Below are 13,112 nucleotides of genomic sequence, written 5' to 3' on the forward strand. Positions count from 1 at the left end.
CACTAGATGATGGAAATACCTTCTGTGTTTTTGAATTGACAGAATTAATATTGTGAAGGTGGCTACAGTATCAAAAGTAATCACTAATTCAGTGCAATCACCGTCAAAATCTCCAGAACTTTGATGGTGGCTGTTGACTTGCTGTAAATTGCCTTTATTATGTTTAGATATGTTCCCTGTATTCCTGATCTCTCCAAGACCTTTATCGTGAAGGGGTGTTGGATTTTGTCAAATGCCTTTTCAGCATCTAGTGAGATGATCATGTGGTTTTTTTTCTTTCAGTTTGTTTCTATGGTGTATTACATTGACAAACTTTCATATGCTGAACCATCCTTGCATCTCTGGGATGAAGCCTACTTGATCATGGTGGATAATTGTTTTGATGTGTCCTTGGAGTCTGTTTGCCAATATTTCAATTGAGTATTTTTGCATCTAGCAGAAACACATGAACTGTGAACCAGTACCTGAGGAGCCCCCATGGAACTAGACCAGGCCCTCTGGGTAAGTGAGACAATTGATGAGCTTGAACTGTTTAGGAGGCTCCCAGGCAGTGGGACTGGGACCTGTCCTTGGTTCATGAGCTGGCTTTTTGGAACCTAGGGCCTATGCTGAGACACTTTGCTCAGCCTTGGTGCAGGGAGGAGGGGACTGGATCTTCCTCAACTGAATCTGCCAGGCTGGGCTGACTCCCCAGGGGAGACCTTGCCTTGGAGGAAGTGGGAACAGGGCGTGGATGGGGGAGAAGGCTGGGGGCTGGGAGGAAGGAGGACAGGGGAATCTGTGGATGATAAGTAAAATTAAATTAATTATAAAATAAAAATATTTATTTTAAAAAAAGAATTGACTTAGAAGAATAAAGTGAATGGACTAAAAAAACTCAAGAACATTCCTCACACAACTAGGAAGAAAAATCCTGATATTCATATGGAAACACAAAGTTAAAAGAACACTGTTGGATAGCGCAGTGCCTAATCTCAGATCATACTACAGAGCAATAGTCAAAAAACAGCATGCCCTGGCACAAACCAGACATGTAACCAAGGAACCGAGTACAGAGCCCAGAAATAAATCGGCACAGCTGTGAACCGCGTTTTCAACAAAGGAGCAAAAATATACACTGGGGAAAACACAGCCTTTTTCAACAAATAGTGGGAGAAATGCTAGGTAAAACTACATTGAGATTCTATCTCATCCCTATTAGAATGGCTGATGTCACAAAAGAAGTGACAATGAGTGCTGGCAAAGATGTGGGGGAAGGGAACTCCTATGCACTATTAGTGGTCATATAAATGGATGCAACCACTGTGGAAATCAACATGGAAGTTTCTCAAAAAATGTCTTAAAAAGAACAACCCATGTGTGAGGTGGTTCATATCTTTAATCCCCGCACTGGGGAGGCAGAGGCAGGCAGATCTCTATGAGTTTGAAGCCAAGCCAGCCAGGGCTCCATAGTGAGACCCTATCTGGAAAAAAAAAAAAAAAAAAAAAAAAAAAAAAGAACCATATGACCTAGCAATATCACTCCTAGGTATATACCTAAAGGACTCCGAGTCAACATATCAGAGATGCTTGTACATCTGTGCTTATCTGCACTGTTCACAATGGCTAGCCTAGGTGGTCATTGACAAGTGAATGGATAAGTAAATGTGGTACATATACATAATGGAATTTTGTCCAACTATAAAGAAAAGTAAAATTATAACCTTTTCAAGAAAACGTATGATTGTAAATTGTTATATTAAACAAAGTAACCCAGACTCAGAAATACAAATGCCATGTTTCCTCTCACACAATGACCCTAGACTTGGATGTTTCCATATGCAAGTATAACTGGAAGGGGACTATGAGCTGGGGAAAGAAGGCTGAAGGAGGGGAAAGAGTAATGGAATCTACTCGACATGAAAGCAGAATTGAGGACCACTGGAGAGAAGGAGCAGATGGGGGGGGGCAGGGGAGCAATGGGATGAGGAGCAGAGTGTGGGAGACCAACAGGAACAGAATATGCACACAGGTGCAGGGCTGGGAAATGCATTTCTCTGTTTTATTCTCAATTAGTCTCGGTTGTCAATTTACCTGGATCTGGATTCAACTAAGAGACAAACATCTGGGCGCAAGTGTGAGGGATTTTCTCAAGCAGTAAGATCAACCCGACATGGGTTACACCTTCTGGTGTCAACCCAGATATAAGAGGTCTAAAGGGAAAGCTTTAGTTTTTGCCCATTTGCCTTCGGCCTGACAGTTCTTCTCCCTTGCTCCTAAGTCCATCTACACGCTGCACTGCCACTGTATTTCTTCGCTGATATCAGAACCCAGCTTCTTCAAGCGTCTAACGTAGAGTAATTTGGACTGAAGACCAGTGGCTCTCTAAGAATCCTCCAAGCCTTCAGTACTAGACTGGGACCTCTGAAATGTCCAGCTTTATGATCTCAGCCTCCAGTGTGAAGACAGCCATAGTTGGACTACCCTGGCTGAACTATATGAGTCAATCTAATGAATCCCTCTTTAATAGGTATTCATTCTAATGTTTCTGTTCCTCTATAAAAAACCATGACCATATACTTTGAATGCTACTTCTAAAAATAAAAATCAATTTTTGAAAACTAGGCCCTCTGGATAAGCGAGACAGTTGTTTAGCTTGAACTGTTCAGGGGGCCCCCAGGTAGTGGGATCGGGACTAGTCCCTAGTGCAGGAAGCTGGCTCTTTGGAGCCTTGTGTCTATGGTGAGACACTTTGCACAGCCTTGGTGCAGGGAGGAGGGGCTTGGACCTGCCTCAACTGAATGTATCAGGCTCTGCTGACTCCCCATGGGAGACCTTGCCTTGGAGGAGGTGGGAATGGGGGATGGGTTGGGGGGAAGGATCGGGGGTGGGAGGAGGGAGGAGAGGGGGATCTGTGGTTGGTATGTAAAATGAATAGAAAATCTCTTAATAAAGAAAAAAAGAAAACTGGGAGAACTTTTGCTTCCTCCCCCTAAAGGTTTGACTATACTATAGATCTCTTTTAAAATGATTCTCCACCCTGCACCAGTGAGCAGGTTGGGAAGTGCAGGGGCTTTCTCCACTATCAGCTTGCTGTGTGAACCAGAGACCTCCCTTCTTTAACTTTTAGCCAGTGTCAGACTATGGACCACTATGGTTTGGTGAGCCTTTCTTCACTCTTTGGCTTAAATTTTTGCTAGGGGTGGGGGCCACTCTTTGTCCCTCCCACTATAATGCTTAGGTCTGATGTTATGGTCCTATTGTCTTAACAAATGTAAAGTTTTGTCCATATCTGACAGTAAATTTTCATCTAAAGCCTTGTGGACCTATTCACCCATGACAACATAAATTTGTATCAAAATTGGTAGTTCAATTTACAAAAGTAACTAAATGCAAGCTGTACTCTGCAAGCAGGAAAAAGCCGAGACATTTTACAAATGCACGGGAAATGTAGATTTGTGTGGAAAGGAAGTTTTGTTCTAAGCCATTATGCAGCCGAGAGGAACTGAAATATTCCACTGAGCAGATTACATGGCACACGTGGGAAGAAAACTAGAGAAAGCTTTTGAATGATGCTTACTCATCAATTAGTGGGTAAGAATTCTCTTCTGGAAACTTCAAAATTAAGTTTTGCTCAACTTTGTATCTTTAAAATTATTTCACACAGGGCTGTCAAGATGGCTCAGCAGAGAAAGGAGTATGAATAAAACTCAAGGCCCTAAAAAGGTATCCACTACTATTACAGTACAATAGCTTCTCTAAGAGGTAAAGTTAGTTGCTTCAAATTGCTGAGACAAATTAGTTGGCTTATGGAAATGGGCATTGTAGTTATGGATGGACACGGATCTGTCTGTATATTGTATAGAAAGAATGTATAACATTCAATATTCCATTTAAATGCAGCTTAAGAGTTTTCAACCGCCGGGCAGTGGTGGCACACGTCTTTAATCCCAGCACTCGGGAGGCAGAGACAGGCGGATCTCTGTGAGTTTGAGGCCAGCCTGGTCTACAGAGTGAGTTCCAGGAAAGGCGCAAAGCTACACAGAGAAACCCTGTCTCGGGGAAAAAAAAAAAGTTTTAACCATAATGACAAAACCTAAATAGGTAATTTCCAAATGTCTACATGGATTTATGGCACTTATAGTAACATTGTCTTTAAAATATATATGACAAAAAGGAGGCACTAAATACCAAGATGCCTGTCACCACCATAAGGCACCGTCTACTGCTCATGAATATTGTCCAATGTAGCTCACAATGCAGCATAACCTACTAGCATAATTCCAAGAATAAGTAAGTGGTAATTCAGACATAGTAAGTTTTATTAAGCTGGAATAGTTTCTACGATGGTGTGTACAACTCAGTCACCAGTGACATTTGTTTTATTGTTAAGTTTTTTAAATCAACATACGGGAGACACGCAACGGCCAGCTCTTCTTTGGTGCATCCTTTCAGACAGCATTTATCTGAGAAACTTCGGCGCTTCCTTTGGGGGTGGTTCCCCCAAAATAAACTGCTGAAGCTGTTGATTCTGTTTCTGTTTTTCTGCTGAACTTTTATACTCTGAGCGTAGGGATTGACACCGAGGGGTGAAAACTGTCTGGTCTTCTCCTGAAACAAGCTGGCCTTTTCAAACTGATAGTCGGGTGCTGGCTGGTGTTCCCAAGTGTATACTGCTTTCTTGTGAGAGGCAGGTGCAGGGACTGTTGAGAGACAATGAAAAAAAATGTCTTATTTATCCAAATCTTCTATTAGATGTGAATTTAATATTAGAATACTAAAATCAGCTAATCATTAAAAATCACTTTAAATAAAGTTAAGGCTGTGCGCACACCTTTAACCCAGCACTCGGAGCAGAGCAGCGGATCTCTGTGATTCGAGCCAGCCTGGCTACCAATGATTCTAAAAGCCAAATAACAAAAAACCCTTTCGAAAAACCAAAAAAAAAAAAAAAAAATAAAAATAAAGGTTGGGAAGTACAGTTATTCAGAGGCAACACATTTTTAACTATAATAGGTGCAGTGTTTCCCTATGAGAAGGCTTAGCAACCTTGGGATATTTTGTAGCAATATTTTTTTTAATTACCACACCACTCACATGCTGTAGAATTCAGCATTTTACAGCGGTGAAATCAGTGGTTGCTACTGTATCTGCAAGCACTGTATCTGCAAGCACTGTATCTGCAAGCACTGTATCTGCAAGCTTGTGGCACCCTCCTGCTCTCTAGTTCCAGAACATTTCTTCCATCTCTCAAAAACAATAACAAACAAAACAGCCATCAGTCAGTCACCACTAACAGTCACTCCCATGCTCTCTCCCCCCAGCACTGTGCAAACAGTCTATTTTCCCTTCCATGAATTTCTCTTTTCTGTACATTTCACACAACAGAGAACTTCTGGTGTGTGGTCATTTCTGTTGGTCTTTCAATTAGCATAATATTCTCCATGTTTCTCCAGGATGTCAAACGTGTTCTTCCTTTATTCCTCTCATAGCTAAATAACTTCCCATTGTGTGGCTTTCCCACACTGCATTTCTTTCCCTCATCCATCTGTCAGGTCCTGGATATTTTGGTTGTCTTCACTTTTTAGCTATTATGCCGTGGATATTCATGCCCACATTTTTATGTGTTTATGCTTTCAGTCCTTTAGGGTATAAACCTAGGAGCGGAACTACTGAATCCTATGGTAATCCTGAACATCTTCTCATAGGCTTCTTGTATGCCACCTTTGGGGAAATACCCATTAAATCCCATGCTCATTCTTATGTTTTCACTTGTTGTCTTTGATCATTTCCAATCAGGCTGTCTTTTTGTGTGTAGGTTATAACTCAGTAGTCAGTAGAAGCACTTTGTTCTTTAATAAAATATAAAGATGTGGTGAGAAGTGGAGATGTGCTCAAAGTACAGATTTATTGTTATGTTATTGTTATTATTATTTTGGTTTTTTGAGACAGGGTTTCTCTGTGTAGTTTTGGTGCCTCTCCTGGCTCTCACTCTCACCAGGTTGGCCTTGAACTCACAGAGATCCGCCTAGCTCTGCCTCCCAGTGCTGGGATTAAAGGCATGTGCCACCGCCGCCCGGCCGTTATATTATTTTTAACTCAGTCAACATTGAGTTGATTAAAACAACTGAAATAACTCCTGAATGTAATTAGTCAGAAGCCTTGTGGATGTCCACTGCGGCCATATTCAGGACTTCCTAGGAGGACATTTTTCCCCCAGGTCTTAACCATAGAGCCAGCTCTGTGAGCTGTGCTCTGCATTAGCAACTCCATTACAAGGTCATAGAAAAACCTGTTATGGTGGATGATGACTCTTGGCATATGGGAAACGTAGTTGGCTCAGTCAGATTCCTATATTTTGAAATCAGAAGTAAGTAATAAGAAAGGAAGAGTTAGTGAGAGTCGACAATGAAGAGATTTTTATGAGGCTTGTCATAGAATAAAGAAACATAAACAGAAATCAGCAAAAATAGGAAGAGAAGGACGAGGAGGAGGAAGAAAAGGGAGAGAGAGGAGTATGGAGCTGGGCTTCCTGAATCCGTTACTGGGCCTTTCATTTCCCCCTTTCTTCTATTGTGAGGTTCTGCCCCTGTCACTCTGTCCCTGAAGCTAGAGGACTATTTATTACCCTTTTCTGCTACTATTAGGATTAACAAAACAGAATTATAGTTAAACTAAACAAGAAAAGAAAGACTAAAGTGAACAAAGAAAAGAAGAAATAGTATAGATAGAACCATGTTTCTAAAGAAATGATTATTAATTCTTAAACATTTGAAATCAAGATGAAATGAATTCCTATGAAAAGCTAAACACACACAGACATACAAAACCTCAGTACTTTAACAACAAAGCAATCAAAAGCGTAACTAGTCACCACCTTAGAAGATGCACACAGAGATGGTTTTAGAGGCAGATTCCACCTATTTTAAAGAATATTAATTTACAAACACTTCCTTGTTATTTTATGAAGCTCATTAATAATCCCTATTTACAAATCAGGTAAAAACACTGAGTTTTTTTTTTTTTTAAGTTCTTATAAGTCGTTTCACTTACAAATGTAGTTTGAAAAAAACTATATAATTAGCTAATAGTAATCTAAAAAACATTTAACAAACATAGGAAGGCTTATACCAGAAAGATAAGAGCAGGTCAAGGTCACAAAATGTGTCAAAGGAATTAATTCATCGTGCCAATTCACTTTCAGCCAGCAGCTGCTGCCATGGACAGAGAATTCTCATCATTCTGAGCTCATGTCTTAACATCCGCCCCCAGAGATGCTCCCTTCCTGCCTGTTTGCATAGATGAACTATTATCCATGCCACTCCAGTCCTCTGTGTCCCTCCCTCCACTGGTTTCCCGGCATCCGAATTGCTCTTTGGTTTTGCTTTCTTACCACCATGAGCCACGCTGAATGCACCTTACCGACCTTAGCTGATTCTTTCACTTCCTGTTCAGGCCACCCTGACTTCCTTGCTGTTCCCAGGATAATCCAGATAGAAGAGTCTTTCCCCTGCTGTTTTCTCTGGGCAAACACTCCCACCCAGCCACCCCTCAGGCGGCTATTCCCTCACCACTTCTATCCATTTTCTACTGTCGTAACACGATGATGCCTGGCAGTGGCTAATTTCAAATGAACAAAAAAGGATTTAATTCATGATTTGTAGGCGCGACGGTGTTCAAGGACCTTCCTGGAGCCTCATCCCACAGTGGAGGTGCAGGACAAGCGCGTGAGAACAAGAAACTGAGAGGAGGGTGAAGTTGATTTTGCAACAAATTCACCCAGGAGAATCCACTTCTGTGATAACGGCCTGAATCCATTTCAAGGACATTTAATTTCCTTTCACTCTAGACCTCACTCCTAACACTGTTGCATGGGCGGCGGGGTCGGGAGGGGAGGAATTAAGCTTCTAACACATGAAATTGGGGGATGCATTCAAACCATAACAACCTCTGCTGACAAATGTTATCTTTTTTAGTAAGGCCTACTCTGACCACGTTATTTCTTCTAAGTCTAAAGTAAACTTCATATTCGTTTGTATGTTTTTGAATTGTATTTACATGTATTCTAGGTACAAGTTTCTATTTCCTGCAGAAAACTCACTGGTCAAGAAAAGTCGAGTCTAAGAGATGCACAACGAAGAGCGAACACACGCCCTCCCTGCAGAGTTTTACCTGGGTTTGTGAATCCTTTCCAGGTCGAAGAAGGGCTTTGGTCAGGGATGAAGGTTTTGACCTTCTTTGAGAGATGGGGAGCAGGAGCGAGCCTTGTCAAAGGAGTTTGGTCCTCCAACTCGAACTGCCTCCAATCAGTTTGGCCACAGAGTTTTATAATTTCTATCAGCAGGTACCTGCCGCACAGCTTCCTGCGTCTGCTGCCTTCTTTCTCATGGGAGAAAGTAGCCTGCAGGACTCCAAGCCACAACAGACATGAACAGCACAGCTGCTTCATCCCTGGGCTCCGCGGCAGGGCCGGCCCGCAGCAACGGCCGTCGCCCCGCCCCCGCCCCGCCTCCTCCCCACTGCGCCCCGCCCCGCGCCCCGCCCCTCTCACGCCGCCCTCGGGCTGGGCGACCTTCTCCAGAACACTGAGGTTAGGGGTGGGGTGGGTGTTCCAGGCTTGCTTGGACTTCCGGCCTGCAGGAAGATAAAAAAAAAAAAAAAAAAAAAAAACAGGCTCTTTTTCGCTCAGAAATGGAAGTAAGAAATGTCTCCGTTTCCTGGCTTTTATTCATTTTCCTTGCCGTCCACGCCAAAAGTCTGCCATCAACATATGAGAACATGGGACCCGAGAAACCAAAAATGTACTAATGGAAGATGCTACAAGTTATGCCTGGCATGTGAACTCCTTTTTGCCTAGTAATTACATGAGACATCTCTTCCCTTCCGAAAACCATCCTCTCATCTCCTTCATGGGTTATATTTTTTAACTTTAAAAAGTTATTTCTGGAGCTGGAGAGATGGCTCAGCAGTTAGGAGCATTTGCTACTCTTGCAGAGGATCCGGGTTCGTTTCCCGGCACCCACATGGCAGCTCACGATAGTCTGTCACTCCAGTTCTGGCCTCCACCAGTACCAGACATACACGTGGTGCATATACAGACATGCAGGCAAACACTCATGCACATCAAATAACATAAATAAAGCTTTTAAAAATTACTCATGTTTTTAGGCTAGCACGCAAACGGGCTTCACCATGTCATCTTCTCACATCTATGGCATTACACTTTGTTCTCACTTGCTCTCTTCCCTTACTGCCCTCTCCCGTGCCTCCTACAGGTTCAGTTTCTTCAGTAATTCCCCCTTCCTGCTCGTTTATTGCATGTCTACTACTACTTGATTTCCTCCTGTCTTCCTTAGGAGCTCATCCCCTCAGGACCCCCCTTTGCAGTTTCATGACCTACAAACGCACATATTTAAGCATGCACATATATAAACACACAAATATATACTTTTAAATCTAGATTCCTCATGTAAGTGAAAACATCATTTAGTATCCTGTTCCTGGTAAAGTTTGCCTTGGTTTATTTGTATGAACACATTCTTCTTATAATAAATCTTTTTTATTATGCTTATTTACTGGTGTGTGTGTGTGTGTGTGTGTGTGTGTGTGTGTGTGTGTGCCATAGTGTGTGTGTCACTCTGTGTGTGTATGCCACAGGGTGTGTGTCACTGTGTGTGTGTGTGTGTGTGTCCCACAGTGTGTGTGTGTAGAGATTAGAGCCAGTTCTCTTCATAAAACCATGTGGAACCAGGGATCGATGTCACTTTGTCAGGCTTGGTAGAAAGTGCTTTTTAACCTGCTAGGGCATCTCACATTCTTAACTGCTAACATTATTATGACCAGTATAACAACTGGTCATGGATTTATTTAACTGAAAACTTTATTATTTAAATGACTAGTCTTGAATGAAAAAGTTCTAATATTATAAATTAATTTCAGACTTATTTATTAGTATCCTGTACTATTAACTGTATTCTAAAACATTGTCATAAAATATTTGTCTTTCTGAATTAAACATACTTTATTTGACATGATTTACAGTTGTATGCATTTCCTACAAAGGTAATAATTTCAATTTTTATGAATGTATAAAATTCCATTGTGTATATTTACCACACTTTCTTTTTTAAAAATGTTTTTATATTAAAATATGTGTGTGGGTATGTGCGCTTGAGTGTGGGTGCCCACTGAGGTCAAAAGGGGGTGTCAGACACCTAGAGCTGGAGGTACAGTAGTTGTGAGCTTTCTGACATGGGTTCTGGGAACCAAGCTCAGGTCCTCTGGAAGAGCAGCAAGTGTTCTTAACCACTGAGCTCTGTACCAGCAGGTTATCATTATCCAGCCATCTGCTGAAGGACATCTAGGCTGGTTCCACTTCCTAGCTATTGTGAGAAGTTCAGCAATGAACAAGTGAACGTCTCTCTGATAGGCTGACTTGGAGCCCCTGTGGTGTATTCCCAAGCACTGTAGTGCTGGGTGATGTGTTCTATCTAGTTCTAGTTTCAGGTTCTGGAAGAACCTCCATGTCGGCAACATGCATTTGCATTTTCCCAACAGTGAACAAATGCTCCTCTCTCCCCACATCTTTGCCAGAATTTGCTGCCATGGGCTTTAATTATTGATAATTGCTATTCTGACTAGGGTGAGATGGGCCCTCAAAGCAGTTATAATTTGTATTTCCCTGATGTGTAAGAAGGTTCAAGTACTTTTTAGCCACTTTCATTTTTGCTTTTGAAAGTTCAATTCATTAGCCCTTTTACTGATTAGAAGACTAGCTTTTGTGGCGTTGAAAATTGGCAGTTCCACAGTCTGGAAAGATGGCTCAGCCATTAAAGGCTAGGTTCACAACCAAAAATCAAATTCGTAGTTCTTCATACAGGATGGACATTATTGCCCTGTCTAATATGTAATTAGTAAATAGTTTCCCCCTGCTGTGGATATAACTCTATATAAATAAGACACTGGCCAGTGACCAGGCAGAAAGGTTAGGCGGGACAAGGAGAGAGGAGAATTGGGGAAACAGGAAGAAGTGGGGAGGGACACTGCAGCCACTGCCAGGACAAGCAACATGTAAAGACGCCGGTAAGCCACCAGCCACATGGCAAGGTATAGATTTATAGAAATGGGTTAATTTAAGATATAAGAACAGTTAGCAAGAAGCCTGCCACGGCCATACAGTTTGTAAGTAATATAAGTGTCTGAGTGATTATTTTATACTTGGATTGTGGGACTGTGGGGCTTGGTGGAACCTGGAGAGAAGCCCTCCAGCAACATCCCCCATCCTGTAAGCTACCTTTTTACTGTGGTGGCTGGGGTTGTTTTTGTTCGTTTGTTTGTTTTTTGCTGTTGTTGTATGGATCGTTTTAATATCGTATGATCCCACTTGTTAATTATTGGGATTATTTCCTGTGCTGTTGGAGTCCTTTTCAGAAAGTCTTTGACTAAACTGTATTTTGAAGTGTCTTCTCTCTATTTTCCTCTTGCAGTTTCAGTTTCAAGTTGCAATGTTTTTGAAGAATTTTGAGTTGAAAGAAATACAGCATGGAAGAATCTAATTTTGTTCTTTATGTGAAAATCAGCTTTCTCAGCACCATTGTTAAAGAGATTATCTCTTCTCCAAAATGTGTTTCTGACACCTTTGCTAAAATTAGGTGACTGTCAATGTGTAGCTTATTTTCGGGTCTGCTATACTACTCCACTGGTCCACGTGTCTGTTTTGGATTTTTTGTTATTGTTGTCAATTTTAGGATTATTTTTCTAGTGCTGTCAAGAATGGCACCAGAATTTTGATGAGCGTGGTACTGAATCTGTAGACATCTGATGCATTTATCGAATTATTCTTTATTAATAAAAAATTGGGAGTCAGATGTCGGGGTAAGAACCTGAATGATCAGAGAAGTGGCAGAGAAACCACAGTGACCTCCTCTCTCTTCTGTTCCTCCATTCAAGAGGGCTGAGATCCTCTCCAAGCCCTGCCTTACTACTACTTACTTACTACTTCCTGTGTCTCTGTCCTCAGTCCTCCAAAACCTCTATGGTTAATTTTGGTCAGCTAGTGGCTAACTCTGCCCTCTGATTCAAACCAAGCTTTATCATCAGAATTCGATTAAAATGTCGCACAACAGACATCTTTTGCTGATAATAGTCATTTTTGCAATATTAACTCTGCCTGTTCATGAGCATGGAAGGCATTTGAGTTTCTATTATCTTTTCCACTGTAGAAAATTTTCACCTCCTTCATTGGGTTTATTTCTAACTATTTTAGTGTCCAGAAGTTGGGAATGAGAACTCCCCACCCCCCACCCCCCGTTTTTTTTTTTCTCAGTGAATTCATTACTGACCCACAGGAAGGCTACTGAGTTTTGTGTGTTGGTTCAGTCCTGCTACCCTGATGAGATATTCATCAGTTCCTAGAGTTTGCTGACAGTGTCTTCTGTTGTTATATCATTTATTCAGTATTTTCACACTTATCCTAGATAATTTTTAACTTTATAAGATGTTCTATAATAGTTTTTCACTTTCAGTTTTATGATCATTGGTGATATATTCGTAGATTGTACAAATATATTTGTATATCTCATAGGGTTTGATGTTATTGCTGATACAGCATTTAGGTTTTTCTTGCCAAGTGGTGCTGGAGATTGAGCCCTCAAGAGTAGGCTTCTCAATAAGAATACTGACCACCAAATCCAGAAGAGTAATTCAAACAAACAGATGTACAGACTGCAACAGAGAAATGGAAGAAAAACACAAGAACACAAAGAATTGGAACTCTCCCCCACACGACTACTCAAGCCGAAGACCTATCCTGAAAAAAGTCAAATTCCAGGTGAAGAACTTCAAATGTCTCTGATAAAAATGACCAGTGGGGGCGGGGGTGGGGATTTAGCTCAGTGGTAGAGCGATTGCCTAGCAAGTACAAGGCCCTGGGTTTGGTCCTCAGCTCCTGAAAAAAAAAAAAAAAAAGAAGACCGGTAGTCTGAAAGAGGCTATGAACAAGTAGATGACCTCAATCCAGAATCTAAAAAGGAAAATCAACAACACAGAGGAGAAAATCATCCATGCAGATGAAAAAGATAGTAAAATTGAAGAAAATTTAGTGAGGAAATCGAAATTTTGAAAAAAAGAAATAT

General features: G+C 41.4%; 1 protein-coding gene across 1 annotated transcript; it reads right to left on the reverse strand.

Moving 5' to 3' along the window:
• Positions 1 to 4,280: 4,280 nt before the first annotated feature.
• Insl6 (insulin like 6) lies at positions 4,281 to 8,486 on the reverse strand. The gene is made up of 2 exons (XM_028895144.2): positions 8,152 to 8,486; positions 4,281 to 4,682 (listed from the first exon to the last, which is right to left on the reverse strand). Exons 1-2 carry the CDS (start codon positions 8,426 to 8,428, stop codon positions 4,321 to 4,323), a joined length of 639 nt encoding a protein of 212 aa, XP_028750977.1. The 5' UTR covers positions 8,429 to 8,486; the 3' UTR covers positions 4,281 to 4,320.
• Positions 8,487 to 13,112: the final 4,626 nt, after the last annotated feature.

Source organism: Peromyscus leucopus, chromosome 1 (genome assembly GCF_004664715.2).
Source record: "Peromyscus leucopus breed LL Stock chromosome 1, UCI_PerLeu_2.1, whole genome shotgun sequence".
Taxonomy (NCBI): Eukaryota; Metazoa; Chordata; class Mammalia; order Rodentia; family Cricetidae; genus Peromyscus; species Peromyscus leucopus.